At 38.8% G+C, this 22965-nt stretch overlaps 4 protein-coding genes across 4 annotated transcripts; 3 read left to right on the forward strand and 1 right to left on the reverse strand.

The window, feature by feature from the left end:
• The first annotated feature begins 6718 nt into the window (after positions 1-6718).
• LOC122036806 (ABC transporter G family member 10-like) lies at positions 6719-8599 on the forward strand. The gene has a single exon (XM_042596225.1). The coding sequence runs from the start codon at positions 6719-6721 to the stop codon at positions 8597-8599; it is 1881 nt and encodes a 626-aa protein (XP_042452159.1).
• Positions 8600-9679: 1080 nt separating this feature from the next.
• On the forward strand, positions 9680-11840 carry LOC122036805 (serine/threonine-protein kinase SAPK7-like). The gene is made up of 9 exons (XM_042596223.1): positions 9680-10024; positions 10122-10196; positions 10274-10375; positions 10599-10652; positions 10745-10837; positions 10925-11014; positions 11125-11217; positions 11301-11393; positions 11473-11840. Exons 1-9 carry the CDS (start codon positions 9905-9907, stop codon positions 11653-11655), a joined length of 903 nt encoding a protein of 300 aa, XP_042452157.1. The 5' UTR covers positions 9680-9904; the 3' UTR covers positions 11656-11840.
• A 394-nt stretch (positions 11841-12234) lies between these two features.
• LOC122036803 (RNA polymerase sigma factor sigE, chloroplastic/mitochondrial-like) lies at positions 12235-15001 on the forward strand. The gene is made up of 5 exons (XM_042596221.1): positions 12235-12914; positions 13333-13479; positions 13816-14052; positions 14148-14414; positions 14510-15001. Exons 1-5 carry the CDS (start codon positions 12315-12317, stop codon positions 14702-14704), a joined length of 1446 nt encoding a protein of 481 aa, XP_042452155.1. The 5' UTR covers positions 12235-12314; the 3' UTR covers positions 14705-15001.
• Positions 14878-22965, reverse strand: LOC122036804 (probable protein phosphatase 2C 52). Its single transcript, XM_042596222.1, has 9 exons — positions 22777-22965; positions 22250-22475; positions 21363-21490; positions 21181-21279; positions 20917-21075; positions 16518-16604; positions 16167-16258; positions 15564-15638; positions 14878-15290 (listed from the first exon to the last, which is right to left on the reverse strand). Exons 2-9 carry the CDS (start codon positions 22354-22356, stop codon positions 15090-15092), a joined length of 948 nt encoding a protein of 315 aa, XP_042452156.1. The 5' UTR covers positions 22357-22475; positions 22777-22965; the 3' UTR covers positions 14878-15089.

Here is a 22965-nt window from a genome sequence, read left to right on the forward strand (position 1 = left end):
GGGCACTCTGAATTAGTTGCAACTTAAGTCTTCAGTAGCAACTTGACTTGCTGGAATTTCTGCACTGTCATCCTGCTCTCTTCAATTTCTGCAGCTTTGTCTGAATTTCAGATTTCCAGAATTCATTTCCAGAATCAGAATGCATTGATCCAACTCTATAAGATATTAGTCTCAGAAATCTAATTTAAGAGCAACTTAGCACACATGTAAATCCGAAACAATTGCTGAATTCTGGTTCCAGTTTCATACCTCACTGTTTCTTCCTTCATTTCAGATTGAATTTCTGAATTTCATCCTTCATTATTTTGCTCAATGGAATTTCAAAACCTGATAACAAAAGATGACAAAATAAACTCCAAATCAGTTATGAACTGAAACTGCAAATCTTAATCTGATCTACAATCAGATTATTTCTTCTTACAACAGCTTTCAACTCTTGTTTCCCTGCATTATGTGCTCACTGATTCGGAACAAGTTCAGAATTTCTGGACCTGAAACTCCTTAGTAGAAGCGTAGGAGCATCCTCTTAAAGTATTGGTACCAAATAGTGCACTAACAATTGATTGCAGCTCTTGAATTCCACATCCAGCAATTTGATTTAGCTGCAGTTTCCAGATTTCAGGATTTGGTTTTGATTCTAGCAACAGCCAGTAAGGCCATGTCCCAAACTACATATATATACCCAAACTAATAGCTGCTCTACAGAATTTGTATCTCAAATTGTTCATAACCAGATTGATGTGGGAATAGAGCTTTAGCAATTCAATATTCATAAATCCTTGCAAAATCTTTAACATATCCAGAAATTTATCATCTCATCATCTCTCCCCCACACTCAAAACCTTGTCCATCTTAGCAATCTAACTCATCAAGGATTCAACCAAAACTCTCAATAGAAACATGACAAGCAAAGATGATCAAAGATTAAAATGCTAGATGAGGATGTTTCAAGAAAATTATGGAGAAAGAAATTAGAAATAATGAGGGAACAAAAATAACAAATATCCTTTATTTCCATACATACATATGCTATTGTGACCTTGAAAAGAAGCTAAGCAAGTTCTAGAGTTTCAATTGTTGTGAGTGCATGTCACACAAAAGAATAATTAAGTATAGGCTTAAAGTGGTCCTCTCTAGGTAATTTTTGGCAATCAAACTCAATTAATCAAAATAGAATCCACCACCACACTAACCAATATCATGCAAGTAAAGTATTCAATCATGTAAAATGACCTAAACTTGATGGTCAAAATTAAAGAACTTTTACCATCTTAAAAGTATTACTAGAACAATTTCATGGAGAATTTTATTCACAATGAAATGCTATGTAGACTAAACAACATGCAAAGTATAGAAACAAAATGCAAATGTCAAGTATGAAACTAATGAAAAATATAAAGAAAAAAATAAAAAAATAAAAATAAAAACAAGGAACAAACTTCCCTTTATTCCGGGTGGTTGCAAACGATTTAGGAGTAAAATCCATGCCAGTATTGGAATGGTCCCTCCCGGTGGTTGGAGTCGATTGAGCTGCAAAATCCACTTTGGAAGTGGAATATTGTGTATTGAGGTCAAGACCTCTCCTCCCACCATATGCTCCTTGAAACCCCGGAGGCTGAAGACGGTTCAATTTAAGTATCCACTCTGGAAGCTTATAAAGATGGAAAGTAGACATCCCTCGCAAGCATATAAGGTAAGAAAAAGATGTAACAATATTAGTCCCTATAAAGCATGTATCAAGAAATGCATCACATCCAATAAAGTCAATTAATGGTACCTCTATGAAATTTTCTAATAAATCACAAGGAATACTAACCTTGTCATGTTGGAAGGTACCTGGAGGTTCTAGAATGGTGACTATGACCTCCTCATCATGAGATAATAGCTCAGACTCTAGCTCAGGTGGTGTATCTAAGGGAAGTGATTCTTGGGGCTCTGCTTCGACAGCATAAGTCCCTACACTCTTATCATCAACATCTGGTTCAGGTGATTCTTGGGGTATTGCTTCCACTGCGTAATCCCCTACACTTACATCATCATCTACATCAGTACCTGCATCATCAACAACATCTACAAAAACAGTATCAGTAGAGTCAGAAATTCTTACAACTACAGAATCATAACAAGAAATATTAGAGGAGTCCTGTGAAGTAATAAAATCAAGATCAGGTCTGTCAAAAACACTACAATTCCTCTGCTCAGGCACCTCTACATCCGTAGGAATAATCTCATCAACTCTTATGGTAACTGGTTGTCCATTTCTAAATTGCTGAGGGTTGGCTGCCATGGTTTCCAAAAGTTTCATAGCTTCATCAGGTGTTTTGTCAATCAAGGGCCCCCCACTAGCTTTATCCACCATGTACAAATCAAACGGCGAAAGCCCATCATAAAAATGTAGGACAAGCAACTGATCACTGATTTGATGTTGAGGACAACTGGAGCAAAGTTCCTTGAATCTTTTCCAATATTCATGTAATGTCTCCTCCTCGAATTGTTGAATACCACGAATCTTTTTCCGCATAGCTATATAATCATTTTGAACTCCCTGTGGGCTTTGATATGCTGGATATGACTCATCAACTTGTCCTTGTGCAACCTCGTACCTGAAACTTGCATAATCCACAGGTGGATAGTACTGATGTTCAGATTGATAGAACCAAGTCTGAGGCTGATAGTACTGACAATATGGATCCATGGCCAAAGAAATTCCTGTTCTTATACTGAAACACTAGCAGATAAGATCAGAAGATACAGGAGCATATAAGATCAAACACATGGATATATGAACATGAAAGCAATTGAAACAAATTTTTTTTTTTCAAATTTTATGTAAAAAGAAAAAAAAAACAATCCTAAGGTATCAAACACCGCTACATTCCCCGGCAACGACGCCAATTTTGATAAACCCGATTTTGTCGTGATTTGGGTATCAAATAATTTCACCGAACTCCTTTCTACACTAATGCAGCATAGGATGACTCGGATCGTCTCTCTCAATGAATGTAAACAGTAGGATGATAGTCTTAGGATCAATTATTGTTGGCTTGGGTTTTCTAGACAAATTGGAATTTAAGAAATGACTTATGAACAAATAGAAGAAATAAGAACCAAAATTTATGCTACATTTGCAAATTCAATTCATGGAAAGTAACAAGAAAGGAATCTACTAATCTAAACTACTGCACTGAAAGAAATAGTAACCAAGAATAGCCTATTGCAACCATTAAGCAAACCTAAACTGTTTAGACATCAAGAACAGTACTCTTAACCAAAGGTTTCAAAGCAATAGCAAGAGAATTTGAATCAACTATGCATTGATCAACTACAACAAACTAAAATTCAAACAGAGATAAAGACATTATCATTTAGAGGATTCAAACTAATCAAATTGGAGAAACCCTAGATTAGATTTGATGTGCGTCGGATGAAGAACTCGGCAATGAAGACAAACAGAATAACTTGGCATTGTTGATGATCGGAAAAGCTTCAATCAGAGATGGATGCGGAGCTTCAAGAAAGAAAGATAACCAGCCGGAAGACGAAGGAATCGGCTCAACCCACCGAATTGCTTCTCCTTCTTTGCTTCTTCTTCCTCGCACGGAGTCGCGGCAGAAATTGGTGTTCAGATGGTTGAGATGGCATCGCCAGCTGGAAGATGGGTGATGATCGGAGGAAGGGAAACGCCCTTGACCTCAGCAACTCGCCGGCGGTGGAATGGATCCAGATCAAGATCGCCGGAGCGCCCTCCTCTGTCTTTGACGCGAAGGAACTGTAGAAGTTCCCCCGAATACTGTAGCTTCTCATCCCTTTAAATCTAATCTCAGTTCTGTGATGGACGGCTGTGATTATTCTGCCTCTGATCCAACGGTGAATCTTAATCTAAATTTGATCCAAAGGTTCAAATCTTCATCAAGGGACCTGATCTACTCTCTCCTAGCTCGGATGGACCAAATCTTCAATGGATGGCTTAGATCTCTCTTAATCTTGAATGGACGATCCAGATTACTCCAGAGCTTGATCTCTTCATTTAAGCTTGGATTCATGTTCAATCTGGTTTGGTCAACCTCGGATCCATTCCCTTGATGCCTACAAAGAATATAACCAAATATTAGCATCAAATACCACAAATATGATATAATTTGCAATTAGGTCCATAAATGGCTCTAACTCATGAAACATGGTGTAAACATGACTTTAACATATGAGAAGATTAAAATGTATGCCTATATGGATCAAAATGTCATAACAAAATGATAGTTATCACGCACGCACCAAAGTGTACGTCGCTTTGCTCCTTCACGCGAACAGAACCGCGTCTCTTCGTTCACGCGGACAGAAACAGTGCGTCGCGTTGTTTTGATTCCTCACGCGGCGCGGAAAAGGACCGAACCGGAATAGATAAATCAGGCAACAAAACCCAATGGAGTGAACCAAACCGGACTGGCAAAAACAGACCGGGCCGCTCGTAAGCGCGAGGCCCACGAGCTAGGGATTTGCACCCCCCCCCCCCTGCGCGCGATAATCGCGTACGTGACGTCCGATTTATGGATTTCCGGCTCGAACCCCCCAAATCCATTCGATTTGGGCTTGGCCCGCACATGCGTGTAGGCCCCCCTTATCATTACTAAGCAAGGATGGAAGGGTTCCATATATAAGGCCTTCCAAAGTTCTTAGCTTGGCAATGTGGGACTAAAAACTAAAGGGAGGGGAATAGTTTGAATTACAATTCAACAATACTAACCCATAGGAACTTGTTTCATGCGATTCCGAGCTCTGTAGGTCCACCTTCCGCATTTTATACGTATTTATTTTTATTTTTGAAAAAAAAAAATTTGCAACGAACTTAGAAATTCGTCACAAATTAGGGACGAAATTTCAAATTCGTCGCAAACTAGGGACGAAATTTCAAATTCGTCGCAAATTAGGGACGAAATTTCAAATTCGTCCCTAATTTTTTTTTTAGGTTAGACTTTTAAAAATTGGAAGATGACCCTAGAGAGCTCGGAATGACACGAAACAAGTTTCTATGGGCTCGTATCGATCTCCTGATCTTATTAGTAGGATCAAACATAATTTATCCAGAACAAGAATTAAACATAATTATGAAATTGTTTATAGACGAAACTCATCTCGGGTACTGGATTTAGTTCTTATTTTACATCTAGAACAAACTAACCCCAAGGCTAAGGAGATGATTGAGAATCTTCGTGTCATTCATGAGCAAGTTAAGCAATCTATTCAGGAAAACAACACCGAGTGCAAGATTAGGGCAGATCAACATTGACGTCGAGTTCTTTTTGACATTGGTGATATGGTTTGAGTTGTATTAACTCGTGATTGTTTCCCTATTGGTGAATACAACAAGCTCAAAGATCAAAAGATTGAACCTTGCGAAATACTATAAAAGATTAATGACAACACTTACAAATTGCGTCTCCCTAGTCACTTAAAAACTTTTGATGTTTTTAATGTAAAACACCTAGGTCCTTATGCTATGGTACCAGATACACTCATTCTAAACTCGAGAATAAGTTCTCTTCAACTCTTGGCGACTGATGTAAGAGGGATTCCAAAGTATTCGGATCTCCACCCTTTGGATTTTTTTTTAAATTGGTTATCCATTTATTAAATTTAGTTAACATTTTTCTTAATTATGTTTAGCCTTCTCCTTAATCTTAGAAATTAAGTATTATTGGTTAATTTCCTATTTATTAAGTTTAGTTAACCATTTCCTTAATTATATTTAGCCTTGTCCTTAATCTAAGAAATTAAGTCTTGGTTAATTTTCTGTTTAGATTTTTTTTAAATGTTCTGAGAGCAATATAAATCTATGCTTAAATGATGTTTAGTATAAAATTATTTTTGATATTAAATCAATTGGTTTCATTTAAGTCACGTTACGATTACACCTCTTTCTTCTTTTATTCCCTCTCTTATTTTCTCGAGAATGTTTGTAAGTTTAGATTACTTATTTATTATTTCTCTTTTATTTTCTCATTAATTCCTTTGAATCATCTATATTATGGCCGGCGTCATTGGCCATTAACTGTTAAACACTGAATGGCTTAAATTTAATCTTGATACATCGATCCAGCATTGCTGCTTAAATGGCTGAGATCATAATCTGTAATTAATATCGAATCGTAGGATATATAAATTATATATATCACAAGCGAACTGAACAAATATTTCATTTAAAAGTCAGTTCCTTCTTCAGCATAAACTTTATTTATGCATTCAATCATTAAAGTGAGTGACCAGAAAATGTAAATTTTAATTTTAGATGTGAAGAAATTCAAATAAGTCAATTTTGGATGATGCATCATGTGGCAAAAAAACGTACGTATTCTTTGAACTTGATTTCTCGTGCTCGATCGTGATGTTAAGGGATAAAGATGACACGAGCAGGTGGAGTGGGGATATATCGAGAGAATCATCCATCGAGCAAAACTTTCCCATAATTCTTTTACTTATTATTATTTTTATTTATTAAACTATGTAAGCAAGTACAAATCCATTATTTTCTAGCCAATTTTCACCAGTTCGTCATCGTCGCTATAATTTGGTGCAGTTTGGTTGAATTCTTTACTTCGTGGCACATTCGGTTGAACTAAATCTTTGATATCCAAATGTTATAGATGGATGCAGTTCGATGCTTGACGTGCGAGCGTGAATTAACTCTCGTCTTCTTCATTCTTCTCGCCGTTCACAATTCATGATGGAGTCACCGTCGTCGAACACACCGCGGGACCCCCGCCGCCGGAAATACCACATTCAGGCTGAGTGTTTGTCCTACGATCTTCCCACCAGCTACTGCACACGGCAGCTTTGCCGCTCCCATGGCGATTGCAGTACTAGTTCCAGGTCCGTCCTGAAGAATGTGAGCTGCGAGGCGCTTCCTGGCGAGCTCACGGCGGTGGTCGGCCCGAGCGGATCCGGGAAGACATCGCTGCTCGCCGTGCTTGCTGGCTTGATACACCCGAGCAGAGTCTCCGGCCAGGTACTCGTCGACGGCCGGCCGATGGAGGTCTCCCGGTTTTGCAGAGTCTCCGGCTACGTCGCGCAGGAGGACACCCTCTTCCCGCTGCTTACCGTCGAGGAAACGCTGGCGTACAGTGCGCGGCTGAGGCTGAGGGCGACAACCAGAGAGGCGGCGGCGCACGTGCAGGAGCTGATCAAGGAACTGGGGCTGGACCACGTGGCCGGTTCGAGAGTCAGCGGAGTTTCCGGCGGGGAGCGGCGCAGGGTGTCGATTGGGGCGCAGCTCGTGCACGACCCGGCGGTGCTGTTCCTCGATGAGCCGACCACCGGCCTGGATTCGGCCGCGGCGCTCCACATCGTGAAGCTGCTTCGGTCCATGGCGGTGGTGCAGGGGAAGATGGTCGTCACCACCCTCCATCAGCCGGGATTCCGGATCCTCGAACTCCTCCATCGGCTTCTGCTCATCCATGGCGGCTCCGTTCGACATCAGGGACCGATTTCGTTATTGGAGAGCCGCCTCAAGCATTCTGGCCGTTGCATTCCGCCCCATGTCAATGCCCTAGAATTCGCCATGGACGCCCTCGATTTCCTAGATTCCAAACTCACCGTTCCTGAATCAAACACAGCCGCCATTAGAAACTCTAATCCGAGCTCCAAAGAAGACAATTTTCACTACGCCAGTTCCAGATTGGGGGAGATTTCCATCCTCTCTAGTCCACTCTTCATCAAAATCCTTAACTCGAGCAAAAAAGGAGACAAATTTCACTACGCCAACTCCAGATTAGGGGAAATCTCCATCCTCGCCGGTCGATGCTTCACCAACGCTGCGAGAACCCGCGAACTCTTCGCCGCGAAAGCGCTCCAAACCCTAGCCGCCGGCCTAGTGCTCGGCACAATCTTCATGGACGCGAACGACCCGGAGGCCAAGATTGGATTTTTCGCGTTCACCCTCACCTTCCTGCTCTCCTCGACGAAGGAAGGCCTCCCGATTTTCCTCCGGGAGAGACGGATCCTCGAGATCGAGACGCGGCGGGGAGCCTACCGGGTCTCCTCCTACGTCGCCGCGGACGCCCTCGTGTTCTTCCCCTTCCTGCTCGCTGCGGCGGTCCTCTACGCCGCGCCGGCGTACTGGTTGGTGGGCTTGCGAGGGGAAACGAGCAACTTCCTTTACTTCGTCGTGGTGGTGTGGCTGGTGATGCTGACGGCGAACTCCTTCGTGGCCTGTTTCGGTGCGCTGGTGCCGAGCTACATCATGGGAAGCTCGGTGGCAGCGGGGGTCATGGGCGCGTTCTTCCTCTTCTCCGGCTACTTCATTAGCAAGGACAGAATTCCCAAGTACTGGATATTTGCGCACTACCTGAGCTTGTTCAAGTACCCCTTCGAGGCGATGCTGTTGAACGAGTACGGCGGGGAGAAGGGGAGGAAGCAGTGTTTGAGCAGGGGTGTGATCCATGGCGGCGACTGCGTATTTGATGGGGGGATGCTGTTGAGGCAGCAGGGCGTAGAGGAATCGCAGAGGTGGAGCCATGTCGGGGTGATGCTTGGTTTTATAGCCGCCTACAGACTGCTCTGCTGCCTCATCCTGTGTGTTAGATGTTACAGAAAAGGAGGAGTTTAATAATCTTTCTAAAATTTTATTCCAAATGTAAAAACACAACAGCATCTAAGTAGGGATATTTCCTCTAAATATTTATGGTCCATATTTTTATATTATTTTTTAATTATTTTATTATTTAAATATCTCAATTTTTATAATAAAATATCCACCACTATCACATTTTAGTGGATCACACCAGATTTAATTAAATTAAAAAAAAATAAATAAATAAAAGACAGTGGCAAGCGCCACAAGAGGAAATCATTTATGCCTAATGATTTTCAATCATCTCTCAAATATCTCCACAATAAGGGATATTTGAGAAGGGGTATCCTCTCCAAATATCTCCATTAGAGATGCTTGCATCCACAATAGCATGGGATATTCTCCCAAATATTTGTGGTCCTCATTTCCACATCACTCTTCAAATATCCTGCTATTCAAATATCTCAACTTTCACAATAAAACATCTCACAATCTAAATATTTATTGGTCTCGCCAATCAAATATCTCACTCTCAAATATCCTCAACTTCACAATCAAATATCCCACCAATTAAATATTTATGGGTCTCATGACTATTTTATTAACTTACCTATAATTTTATATTTAAATAAAATTAATATATATTTTTAATAATTCCATTTTTGGCGGGGTCTATCATATTTAATTAAATTTTAAAAAATAAAAAACTTAAAACAGTGGCAGTCGACCATTTTGATGGACCTCACAAGAGAAAATTATAGAGCATAAATTTATATCCGATGATTTCTAATGATCTCTTAAATATCTCCCATAATAAAAAATAATTAAAAGAATAAAATATTTAAAAAATATCTCCTTCAAATATTCTCATTGAAGATACTCTATAAATTTATTCCAAATGTGTTATAGTGTAGCAAAACATGATAATTTTCATCTCGACATTTAGACAATTCGAAAAGTCAAAGAACAGTTTGAAAATAAAGAAAAAAATAATAATAATCTATTTTCTTTTATTAAAAAAATTCTATCGACAATTTGAAAATTAAAAAAAAAAACTCATATTCTATACAGTTAATCAGATATTTCCCAATATATCGACTTCGGATTTGAATAGGAATGCAATCAAATGAATATCGAATTCAGTTCAGATTAGGAATGGAATCAATCAAGTTAAAGTCTAACGTTTCCTTTCTTGAAGGCATCTCCAGTTATAAATAGCAAACGGAGGCGGTGAGTACCACAACGCTTTGGTCTGCTTCCACTCCAAGCACCGTTTTCTTCTCTTCTCCCCTCAGGCTTCCGATCGATCCGCACTGCTGCTGCTGCTTCGAGAAGTCATCAATGGAAAGGTACGAGATCGTGAAGACTCTCGGCTCCGGCGAATTCGGTGTCGCCCGAATGATGAAGAACAAGAAGACCGGGGAGGTGCTCGCCATGATGTTCTTCCGCCGCGGCGAAAAGGTGCGATTTTGTGTGCGTGCGCTTTTTTTAGAAGTTTCTCGACGCGATTTCGAACGAATCCCTAATTCCGTCGTCCTCTCCGATTCTGGCGTAGCAGATTGATAAGGATCTTGAGAGGGAAATCATAAATCGCATGTCGCTTTTCCATCCCAATGTCATCCAATTCGAAAAGGTTTGCGATCGTCTTCTGCTTATTGTTCGTCCCGAAATTTGCGATATTTTTTACTCATGCCCAGTTTGTTTCTTCAGTTGTTGTTGACGCCTACGCATCTGGTGATCGCGATGGAGTACGCCGGCGGCGGCGAACTCTATCCTCGCATAGAGCTGTGTCAGAGATTCACCGAAGACGAGGTTTTCCTTTCTTTCCACAACTCTTGCCAAGAACTCAAAAAGTTTTCCTTTTAGATAGAAATTTGAATTGTTCAATCTGTTCGTCAGAGTTTTTATTTAAAAAAAACAATTGTAAATTTGTAGTTTGTATTTGATACCATTAATGCAGCTATTATGCTGTGTCTGATACAATCCTGAAAAAGTTTTTTGAATTAGCATCTCACCTTTTTGTTTAAATGTGCAGTCGAGATATTTCTTTCAGCAACTGATCAACGCCGTCAGCTACTGCCATTTCAAGGTAAAAACCCCTCAAGATCACCTTCCAAACAAAATAAAAATCAAACCTTTACAAATTACAAGATCATTAAACGTACCCAAAAAAATTTGCAGGGTGTTTGCCATCAAGATCTCAAACCGGAGAATGCCTTGCTCGAAGGCAGCTGGGTGCCACGCATCAAGATCGGTGACTTCGGATTCTCTAAGGCAATTCATTTTCTTGCGTGGTCTAATTACTAACAGACTCAATCAAACATCTCCTTAATAAATGTTTCTTCTTCATCTTATCAACAGTTAATTCACTCGCAACACTCCTCAAGAAAGGGATTGCTGCTATCCTACCTCAGTCCTGAAATCATGAAGGGGAAACAATACGATGGCAAGGTCAAATTTCGCTCTCTTGCCATTCTATTTCTTCTCTCAAGTGTTCATCTTAAGATACTTGTAAGAAATGTATGATAAGGGTCTGAAGTATTCGATATATGTTATGGCAGATGGCTGATGTTTGGTCGTGTGGAGTCACTCTATATACGATGTTGGTTGGGAAATTTCCTTTCGATGGCTCGGGCATTGCAGATACCTATCAGGTACTTGTTGGCTTTTTGCTACTAAAATTCATCAATGTGTAAGTTTTATACCATGGACGTTCTGATGTTTAATTTTGTTGCAGAACATTGTTTCAGCTAATTATCCGATTCCTAAGCTGGTCACTGAGAGTTGCAAAGATTTATTATCCAGGATTTTTGTTGTCGATCCGTCAAAGGTAGTAGCTCTAAAAGCCTCAAAAGCAAACTAGTTCAATTTCAGTTTTTTAGTTACTCATCAAAAGGTACATTTTACAGAGAATAACAATTGCTGAAATAAAGAAGCATCCTTGGTTTCTAAGGCTGTTGCCTCAGGCGATGACCGAAGAGGTCCAGATGAGGTTTTACCATTGTGAGCCTGACGAGGCCCTTCAAAGCTTGGAAGAGATAAAGATGCTCATTGAGGAGGCAAGGACCATTCCGCCATGGCCGCATCTATGATGGTTTTGTTTGTAAAGTGAAGCTAAAGAAGGAAGAGTGTTGTAAAGTTTAGTATAAGAAACTTTATACAAGTTGTTTCGTTTCAGAAAAAGGATGCAGATAATACTCTGAAAAAGATATTAGTTGTTGATAAAGATCAACAAATGTTATTAAGTAGATTGCAATATAGTTGGTATGTTTTTTACTTCAGGAATATTGATTGACTTGAAATATATCACCGAAATTTATCAAATAAATTTTGTCGAAAATATATAATTAAAGTTGCATTTGTTTGAATCAACTTAATTTAATGAAGCAATCCAATTAATTTAATAAAAATTAATTATATTTAAATTTTTTTAATCAACTTGTTCTTATCATTGAAATTGACAAACGGACTCCTTGTCCCTCATAGATTTGAAATTTTAAAAAAAAAAAACCACAAAAAAAAATTACAATTTCGAATGGCCTCAGAACCGTCCTACGTGTGTGCCTTCCACCCGACTGGCTGAAGATTCGCGGGAAATATCCGTCGACTAATGAAATTCTCCCACGTGCCCACGGCGCCAACCACGGAAGCCAACATATCTTGCTCCCTCCCCTTCTCGCCACGCGTCCTCCTTCCGATCGATCATCGGAGAGCAGCTCCACCGAAATAGCGCCGGCATTCGCGTGTCTCCATGGGAATCGTCGCTGTCCCCAGCTCTGCCTCCCGATCGGCGTTTGGCGCCTGTGGGCTCGCGGTCCGTCGCTCGCCGGCGCTACGTCGACCATTCGTCGTCTTGGCCTTCAAAGGAGGCCCCGGCCCCAACTACTCCGAGGCCGTCGTTTCCCCTCCCGTGAAGGAAACGAAGAAGAGTCCCGGGAAACGGCCCGAGAGAGGTAAGAGCGCCGCCGTCTCCGCCGATGCTTGTACACGCGATCCGGGCTACGACGAGGTCGCCGCCGCGCTCGAGAACATCTACAAGCTGAGCCCGGAGGATTTCACGGACTGGGAGGCGAAGGGGGTGGGGAATGTGGTGAGGAACAAGAAGAAGGCGAAAAGGTTAGGACTTGAGGAAAGAGTGAGTTTGAGGCAGCAGAGAAAGGAGGAGGAGAGCGTGGAGGAGGCGAATAGCGGCCGGAAGAGGAGGGATTTGAAGGAGGATGAGGAGAAATTAGTGAGGGAGTACTCCATTTCCACCGATTTGAACAGATTGGATTGGAAGAGGGTGAAGATACCACCAGTTCTTAGCTCGGTTGAGCATACATGGCTTTTCAAGTCGATGCAACCCATGAAGGTAAGATTTTAATTCCCTTTTCCTCATGAGTTTTATCTATTTCATAAAGATTCCTACTCGATGGATGATTGGATTTAAAGATAACATTCTTTAATTACTGTATGCATCTGATCTCTAGCTAATTAGTACTGATGGATATGATTTTAAGTTCTAAGTTCTTACAAGTAGTGTTAGTGATTGAAATTTATTATCTATTTTGGTATTAATAAGCGATAACTATTAATCAAGTTAGTTGTTGGGTTTATTTTTATAATTTGTTGTTTTATATTTAGAGATCAACAAGGTCAGTGAAAGAGGGTCATACAATCAAACTGCACAATGGCACGTTGAACCTTGGTAGCTAGCTAGAGATTCATGCATGTTATTTGCTTTTGGGGATTGATTATTGATTAAAATCATCTGGCCTTGTTCACAATAGGCAATCCTTCAAGTGAAGGAGGAGTTATCTAAGGATCTGAAGAGGGAATCAACTTATGGCGAGCTTGCAGATGCAGTTAACACGAGTGTGCCAATATTAAGAAGGCATTTAGAAGTTGGCCAAGCAGCAAGGAACAAGCTAATCAAGGTACCCATTTTTTTATTAAAAAATTAAAAATACGTTCTTTTAGATTTGGTTACATTCTGTGTTCAGTGCACTCATCTACTATAATTATCCTTTGCAACTGTTATCTACATGATTATGATTGAATAGCATTTAACTCTAGTTAATTTACATATTTAGCTACGTTCTTGTATTGTTCTCCAATAATAATCCATTGCAACTGTTATCTGCATTATGACTGAATAAAAAAAATCATGATTGAATAACATTTTAACTACAGTTTACCTATTTAGATATGCTCTTGAATTGTTCCGGAGTATTTCCTCAAGAATTATTAACGCCCACTTCATGCTGTTGCAGCACAACCTCAGGCTGGTTTTATTCGTAATCAACAAGTATTTTCCAGAGACTGCAACCGGACATAAGTTCCAAGAATTTTGTCAAGCTGGAGCCAGAGGTCTCATCACTGCCATTGATCGGTTTGAGCCCAGGCGCGGCTTCCGTCTGTCCACATACGGCCTCTTTTGGATCCGACATTCCATTAGCCGATCAATGACCCTTGCAAGCTTCACAAAAGTTCCTTTCGGGATTGAGTCGGTACGATCACACTAAGTAATTGTGAATGCAATTCGCAGATCACTGTTTTGAATTTGCAGCTTACGAGGTTTGGGACTAATTTACTGATCGTGCAGGTCAGACAAGAAATCCAGAAGGGTAAACTGGAACTATCTTTTGAGCTGGGAAGACAACCTACTGAAAAAGAGACAGCCGATCGAGTAAGAATTTCACTGGAAAGATACAATGATGTGGTGAAGACATCAAGGCCAGTGTTTTCTCTCCATGCGAAGCATATCGTAACGCAAGAAGAATTCATCAATGGCATTACTGATATAGATGGATCAGTTGGAGGCGATAAGCATAGACAACCTGCACTTTTACGACTAGCTCTTGACGACGTGGTAAGTTTTATTAATTAAACATCTTTTGAAACTACAACAGCTTATGGAAAATCTAGCTAGTCGGTGAGTAATCGGAAACTTGCTTGGTTCTTCAGCTGGATTCACTTAAACCAAAGGAGAGCTTGGTGCTCCGACAAAGATATGGACTCGACGGCAAGGGAGAAAGAACCTTAGGAGAGATTGCAGGGAATCTCAATATATCGAGAGAGATGGTCAGGAAGCATGAGCTGAAGGCACTCCTGAAGCTGAAGCATCCGACTCGAGTCGACTACCTTCGTCGATACATCTGATGCGTTTGTACCTTGCATACCTGTATATAAGATAACTTTTTTTTTTTTGGTAATCATCAACTTCCTCGTCATATATTCTTAATGAATTTGATATTATACTCAGAAAAATAATAAATTGTTGCATATACATAATAAGTATTGTGCAGAAAGAAGTCAATATCATTTGGACCAAATTGACAAGGGGAAAACGAGCATTCAACAAATTAATCATCAAAATGTTTTTGGAAGTTCCTTTACTTTTTCACTCGAAAAATAAATTAATGAATGGAGCTAGGAAAACAAAGAGTACTTCTGATAGACTCAGGGAAAAAAAACAGAACTTTACTGTTTGGCAGGTGCAGCACAAGATCTAATAGATCGCAGTAGGTTTTCTTCGACTTGCATCTCAACAACCGTCCTGGGAGCCTCCACATGGAACGCATTGATCTTGAGTCACTGATAATGGAGTAACTTCCATTCTGCCGTGAAGGAATCGAACAACAATGCATGTAATGTTGTCTGAACTGCCACGTGCGAAAGCGGTCTCTGTCAACTTCCTAGCGGCAGCTTCCGGTTCCTCTTCCATTCTCACAAGTGAAACTGCATCCTGTAGCGTTGAAAACGGACCCATAATTTCTAAAAGACAGTAATAGTGCTATAGTGAACGGAATCACACGGGCAGAGGTACTGTATTGGAACAAAATGCATAGGATAAAATTCATCTTCAAATATGCATTTTGCTTAAAGATAACCCTTGTAAAAACAGGTAATGCAGCGAGTATTAACAAAGCAGCTATCTTCTGAGGTGGGATTAGAAAATGAAAAAAAAGTTATGGCCAAAGATATTCTGATACAAATTTTTCAAACAAGTGGATCTAACCTCGTTTGGCACGACGTCCCAAAGCCCATCACTAGCCAAAACCAGGAATTCCAACTCTTCATCCACCAGTTGTTCCTGACAGAAGGATGGAGACTTGTTTAAGTTGCATGCAAAAAATTGTAAGGTTATGTTATTTTTTGCAAATGCAAACAAGCTCACGGATTGCTATTGTGTACCAGAGATTTATGGAACATACAAGAAAGCATGCAAACTTCTTGGAAGTTATTTCATGATGTATTGCTTATGCAAAGATTAACATGGTCACTATTATACTATATATTAAAGTGTGTCCATTTTATTAGCTCAGCACGCCACATGCCATTCTTAGAAGGAAAAAAAAATGTTTTTCTTCTCTTTTTTCTTGCAAAGTTTCCCCTTTGAGTTGAGCACAGCCCCTCCCCCATCTTTCTGGTCAGCACCCGTGCATGTGAGGCTCTCTCTCTCCATGGGCCACCCTGCTAACTTACAGCAGGTGTGGATAATCGTCTTGTTATTATAATATTAGACAATCTCAGAGCCATAAAATATGTGCACAAATCTTATAGAACTAAAAAGGCCATGTGGGAAAAAGTTCAACTAAGTTTCTGCAGTACAACGGAATACCTGAATCTCTGGCTCTGCTAGAACAAATTGTTTCAGAAGGCGGTTGCCAAATGCTCGAGACATTGCTAATATGCCTCCAACCCTCCAGGTACCTATGAGTGTACACAATCGACCAAAGTCAATTTTCAATTTGAATGCAACCAGTTTCCTTGAAAAAATAATCAGAGTGCAATTAATGGACAAATTTCGTGAAGAGATGTCACATTGCAGAATACAGAGCAGGAACCTCTGTGATGATATCTAAACGAACTGTTTTAGTGATTGTGATTAACCCCAAACAGCAGAGCTGCTAAAGTTGTAATCACAATGACAACGTCAAAAAACATATTTCCAAAACGCTAGCAGACTCACCAGCCCACATGACAATTCCTCCAGCATCCTCAATTCTCTTGCGCTCGTCACTTCTATTCGGCTTGTGATCGTCAGAGAGAGGAATTGCTACAACCAAGAATTATTTAGTTTAACAGCTTGTGAAGGAAAGGTATTTTACATGATAAAGTCAGGAGAGAGATAAAACATGAAACTGAAATATAAAGTGAGAACCCCAAATGCATCGTATGCTGTAGCATACATCAATTAGTGTCAAGCTACATGAAAAATTTGGATAACGGATACTTACTTGACTCTGTACACCATTAATGATATATTTCTTTTACACATTTGTAAATTGTTACCATCAAGTATATGATTGTAATTAACCAACAAAGAGTACAAAATTTATGAAACTCACAATATTAATTTAAAAAAAACTTTGATTTTTCAGATCAAGTAATTTATTTAGGGTTGTATTTAAGTTTATAGGAATCATGAAGATCTTTTCCTAAAAACAATAAGCATGGCAATCTCTTCTTCCATAGAAGGAATCAAATGACTGCAGAAAATCCAGATGATAAGTAGATTGCAAGCAGACTCATACATCATATAAAGACTCAAGCCTGTTATCACCATTTATGATAGACTACATGAATATTATCCCTACATTAAAGTCAATGCAAGATTATACCACTGATAATATATAATCACTTTCAGTTAGCTTAACACAAATTTTCTTTTACTGTCCTATCCCTCACACTTTCAACTCTAATCAATTTATCTTTGTAAACTATTGAATTTATTTATAATTTTGAAAGTTTATAGGAATCATGAAGATCTTTTCCTACAAACAATAAGCATGGCCATCTCTTCTTCCATAGAAGGAATCAAATGCCTGCAGAAAATCCAGATGATAAGTAGATTGAAAACAGACGCATTCATCATATAAAGACTGAAGCCTGTTAGCACCATTTATGATCAACTACATGAATCTTATCCCCTACATTAAAGTCTATGCAAGACTATACCACTGATAATATATAACAACTTTTAGTTAGATTATGACGTCGGCCAAGATAGCAATTATCCTGCTGACAGCCGAGAAAGGGGGTCGGAGGAGAAGGCAAGAAGAGAAAACCATCGTCGTCTAAATTTTTTCGAAAAAAGGAAATTTTATTTAATAATCGAGGATTAATTTCTCAAACAACTAAACACATATTTATATAGATTTTCAACCTTAAGACACAAAGAAAGTAATTAAATCTCAATATATAGACTTCAATTCCTAACTTGTAAAGAAAGGAAAGAAATTTTAAAAGAAATAAAAATTATTAACGGACTAACAATTCTAAAATTCCTAAACCGACTCAAAATACAAAATATTAGAAATTACTAAAAATACCAAAAAAATACAAAATTACCAAAAAAAATAATTACTAATAATAATAATAATAATAATAATAATAAAATCTTCGGATCCTCCTGCATCAGTCACCCCGGGTTGAAAGAACTCGTCCTCGAGTTTAGAATAGTTTCATATGGTAGTCCGGGAGGAAGATGATCTGACACCAAATTGGCAAAATCTACTAAGTGCAGTTTTGCACATAAATATTCATGATTCATGTCCTCCATTATGGTGCCTTCAACCGGGATATTTGGACCAATCTTGCACATTTGCTCCAATGTGATTGTGAAAATGGCATGGGAATGACTTGACTGATTGTTCATATTTGTACTTCCAGTTGCTTGATTCAGTGAACCTTGTTCTAGACATGAAGCCATCTCCTTTTGAGTGCTAACAAAAATTGATCCAGCCAATGTTATTGCCCCATTTGATGTCCACCGTATCCGCACTAGAACCTTCCCGGGCATTGTCAACTTCCCAGAATGTCCATTGACAGCTTCAATTTTGCTGACAAATGAACTATTTAGCAAATCACTCACTTTTTTCAATATCTCAATGAATGAGACACGTAGTTGAAATTCTGCTTGATTCTTCAAAGCCTCAACTTCGCTAAATAAATAATTCATAACTTGAGGTATAAGACCTGTTTGAGAACCATCCTTACATGCAGTTCCCATGGTGTACCCATGATGTACGTTTTTCCTAACCCCGTTTGACCATATGCGAGAACAATAGCATTGTATCCTTGGAATAAGCCATCTACAAGTGGAGCAACGCATTCCTCAAATATGGGGGACGATGGAGTACATGTGGTTTCATCATCCCTATACAATATCTTGCTTTCAAAGAATGACGGCAATGGTGGAAACAACAATCGCAAGGATACTTTAGGAGGAAGATCTTCTCGAATAAATTCAGCACAATGTGAAAATAATTATTGCACCTCGTCAACTTCGTCATCATCGTAGATCAATTCATACAATCAGTTACTTGATATAATTTGATAAAGGTTCAAAATTAACTTGCTGGACAGAACATGAATTCATAACGAATAAAGGATCATCATTAGGCATTTTGTCCACTCCATAATCATCATATACCGGCTCCCTAATCATCTCGGTCTTGTCTCCAATTTGATATCGAAATTCCTCTTTAATTTCTTATAGATCAAATTCCTCTTCTAAATCATCTTCGAATCTGTCCCGGTCAACTCAAGCTTCGAAGCTATTATTTTTCATGGCGAAACCTAATCGTCCCTAGAACAAAGTTTGAGTGTACCCTAAAGGAAAAAGGTGATTTTCATCTTCTTTTTCATCTTCTCCCCATCCTTAATCTTGGTTTTACCCTATCTATCTCGTGAGCGCCACAAGTGCTCCCACCACAACAATGCTAGATTCTTGAGTTTGATGGCAATCAACTTCACCTTCATCCGATCTGAAACTTGCTTATAGTTGAAGATCCACTCCACTTTGTTAATCCAATCAATAAAATTTTTTATCTGTGACGAACCAGAAGTAGATCAACTCGAAATCTAAGGTCTCCATGTCAATCCTTTCGACCATGTACCTCACCATCATTAAGATTTCGCATCGTTACCAGTACACGCTGGGTTAAATCTGTGATTGTCTACATAAATCCTCAATCTCGTCCTGGGTACTACGACCATGTTCGAGACTTTCTCAAACCTGCCTTGCATGACCATGATGACCTTCTATTAGATCTGATGCTCAACTTCCTCAAATTGGAACCTGCCTACTTTGATACCAATTGACGTCAGGCAGCGATTATCCTATGAGCTGACAAGAAGGGGGTTTGAGGAGAAGGAAAGAAGAGAAAACCGTCATTCTCCAAATTTTCTCGAAAAAAGAAAATTTTATTTAACGACGGAGGATTAATTCCTCAAACAACTAAACACATGTTTATATAGACTCTAAACCTTAAAACACAAAGAAAGGAATTAAATCCGAATATATAGACCTCAATTCCTAACTTGTAAAAAAAAGAAAGAAATTTTAAAAGAAAGGAAAAATTATTATAAGTCTCACAGTTCTAAAATTCCTAAACGGACTAAAAATACAAAAAAAAAATTACAAAATGATAGCAATTACCAAAAATAACTAAAATACCAAAAAAACCAAAATTACCAAAAACTAAAAATTACTAAAAATAATAATAATAAATCTTCGGATTCTCCTACATCAAAGTAACCCAAATTTAATTTTCCTATCCTATCCCCTCACACTTTCAACTCTAATCAATTTATCTTTGTAAACTATTGAAGTTATTTATCATTTTGAAAGTTTATAGGAATCATGAAGATCTTTTCCCAAAAACAATAAGCATGGCAATCTCTTCTTCCATAGAAGTAATCAAATGCCGGCAAAAAATCCAGATGACAAGTAGATTGAAAAAAGACACATACATCATATAAAGACTCAAGCTTGTTAGCACCATTTATGATCAACTACATGAATCTTATCCCTACATTAAAGTCTATGCAAGACTATACCACTGATAATCTATAATAACTTTCAGTTAGATTAACACAAATTTTCTTTTCTTTTCGTGTCCTATCCCTCACACTTTCAACTCTAATCAATTTATCTTTTGTAAACTATTGAATTTATTTATCATTTTGAAAATGCCCACATCAATTTTAGTCAATAGCATGCTAAGATAGTAGCAAGTTTAACATAAACTCATTAAGAAAATAATTCATTAACTATTTAAATGGTATCAGTTATTGCCGTCTCTAGGAAGAGATTAAAAAGCAATTTCAGCAATGGAATTGGCAAGTTACAGGTGAATCACCAATTAATCAGGTTCCACAGCAATGATTAAAACAAAAACCAATGTCAATCCTTCTAGAGACCGAAGAGGGATACGTTAATCTCATCAGGCCGTTAATCCTCTTTTGTGCCTAGTGCTATAATTAGTAAGTGCCTTATAGTGCAGGTTGACAAATATAAATCTTTCCAATCATAGTTCCAGTAAAAAGAAAGGAAAGAAAGAAGGATCAAGATTGTAAGTCACCTTTTCCTGCCTTACATATTACAGCACGTGAATCACCCACATTAGCTACAAATAATTGTTTGCCTATCAGAACAGCAGTAGAGGCTGTCGAACCATCATCTCTGGTAGTGTTACTTTCGGATGCTAGGAAGTCTGAATCAGTTCTTTTAAATGTTTCGCCTGCAAATTTAGAGTAGAAAGCTGAAAAGATTGAAAAAGACTGCACAGAAAATTGCCTATAGAAGACTACAAAACCAACAAGCAACTTGACAAGATTGTTAGTACTTATTGCAACTTTTGTATCCACCATGAGTAGTGGATGCTTTGTTAGGTTGTTGAACAGGTGTTCCTTCAAATATTCAGAAGCACGTGGACCGCCGTGTCCTGTAATAGAAATTGTCTACATGACAATATTCCATGCTCAAAAATAAATAGAAATTAAAAAATATATATAGAATGAACAAAACCATCAAATATTCCAAAAAGGCTGATCAAATTTCCATCAATTTCTGCTGATTTATGATCATAGTTATCTTCCATGCTTGGCCTTTTCCCCTTAAAGCTAGCATATCCACACTGCCAACTTGCATCCATGCTGCAAACAATCCTTAAGATGAAATATATACACAAAATCCAGATAATATGCATATTATAAGGAATTTCCAGGACATAGAGTGAGATATTTTAGTCCATAAGTATTGAGGTTAGATAATAGAAATTTACTACTGGTTGTAACTAAGAAACATAAAGAAAAAATATAAAAGTTCCTGCGCTCATTATTTTGTAATGCCCATATGTCCTTCCTCTAGGAATTCCTAGTGAAGGCAAAGCCAAAGAAAGGTAGTGACAACATCTGTGAGTCCCATGTACTTGGGTTTCACAACGTGTATTTTACCCCACAATTGAATTCTAAGGCAATACCACTATAATAATATCTAGACATTCAAATCACTTCTAATTTATAATTACATTATATAGAGTTTTTCTGGTCTTCCCTCTACTTCTTACAATAAACTCTGATCATTTCAACTTGTCTATTATACTCTGCCTTGTGTGGAATAGGACAGTGCAATAAGAGTAAAAAAATAAAAACTGAGATTATCCATGCGCCAAAATTTTCTCATCTTACTGAGCTACAATAAGGGAGAAGAACTTAAGTATTAGAAAATATTCATGCGCAGTTTTGAGCAGTTCCATGATGGAATCATGGGAGCATCAAATAACTCTCAAAACATATTTATAAAGAGAATATAAACAAAGCAGTTTCATTAAACAGAAAGAATAATCAACTAAGGCGCCACTTTTATATACAAAATGATCATATGGAGAGTACAACCAATTGGTTTCGGCCTACCTTTTCCATCCTCCACTTGTGTAATCGCCATTTACTTCACGATCCTTTTCAGGGGATACATTGGCGGTAGCTTGACGCTCCACAGCTAGACCTGAATCCACCATCATCCTTGCAATTCTCAAGCCAAATTCCTATCTCAAGGAGGTCCCAAACCCTCTTTCCACCCTCGTTCCTTTGAACAAAGCCACTTAAGACAGCATTATATACCATCTATATTTCTGATCACCTGCCGTACAAGAATATCATGCCAAAAAAAGATGAAAAAATTTCCTAAATGTAATGTTTAGCGAGGGAGGAAAAGAAGAGAACACCCAGTTTTTCTTTCTTTCTTTTTTTTTCCTTCAAAAATTCCACCTTAAGACATCAATTCGCTTCATCATAAATACTGCATCGATCGATGACTAAAACTACAGCCGCGCTCTTTTCAATCATAACTAAAACATCGAGACGGGAGAAATAGGAGAACATTTATGGAAATTATCCCAGATACCAATCCAAGCTAAAGGAAAGGACGGAAAGGTCGTCACCTGAATACAACCTCCAGATCTAAGAACTCCTGGATCCGAGGCCGCCGGGGTCAGATCGTCGTGACGGTGATCGGAGAAATATAAGGAAGAGAGGAAAAAGAGGAGATGGGGTAGAAGGAAGAGGAGCAGGCGGTGGTTCCTTTTGGTCTCGGTTTTAGTTTTAGCTCGAAATAATTGGTGGGTTTCGTG

Source organism: Zingiber officinale, unplaced genomic scaffold (genome assembly GCF_018446385.1).
Source record: "Zingiber officinale cultivar Zhangliang unplaced genomic scaffold, Zo_v1.1 ctg213, whole genome shotgun sequence".
Lineage (NCBI taxonomy): Eukaryota > Viridiplantae > Streptophyta > Magnoliopsida > Zingiberales > Zingiberaceae > Zingiber > Zingiber officinale.

Excerpts from the sequence above, each read along its gene's own strand:
- LOC122036805 (XM_042596223.1), top strand. The coding sequence starts at position 9,905 with ATGGAAAGGTACGAGATCGTGAAGACTCTCGGCTCCGGCGAATTCGGT. Across the intron at positions 10,653-10,744 it reads TCAGCTACTGCCATTTCAAG|GGTGTTTGCCATCAAGATCT; the intron begins GTAAAAACCCCT and ends AAAAATTTGCAG. Across the intron at positions 11,015-11,124 it reads GGAAACAATACGATGGCAAG|ATGGCTGATGTTTGGTCGTG; the intron begins GTCAAATTTCGC and ends ATGTTATGGCAG.
- LOC122036806 (XM_042596225.1), top strand. The coding sequence starts at position 6,719 with ATGGAGTCACCGTCGTCGAACACACCGCGGGACCCCCGCCGCCGGAAA.
- LOC122036803 (XM_042596221.1), top strand. The coding sequence starts at position 12,315 with ATGGGAATCGTCGCTGTCCCCAGCTCTGCCTCCCGATCGGCGTTTGGC. Across the intron at positions 12,915-13,332 it reads AGTCGATGCAACCCATGAAG|GCAATCCTTCAAGTGAAGGA; the intron begins GTAAGATTTTAA and ends TGTTCACAATAG. Across the intron at positions 14,053-14,147 it reads TTCCTTTCGGGATTGAGTCG|GTCAGACAAGAAATCCAGAA; the intron begins GTACGATCACAC and ends CTGATCGTGCAG.
- LOC122036804 (XM_042596222.1), bottom strand. The coding sequence starts at position 22,356 with ATGATGGTGGATTCAGGTCTAGCTGTGGAGCGTCAAGCTACCGCCAAT. Across the intron at positions 21,280-21,362 it reads CCTTTTTGGAATATTTGATG|GACACGGCGGTCCACGTGCT; the intron begins GTTTTGTTCATT and ends TTTCTATTACAG. Across the intron at positions 16,605-20,916 it reads AATATGTAAGGCAGGAAAAG|CAATTCCTCTCTCTGACGAT; the intron begins GTGACTTACAAT and ends TCTTGGTTGTAG.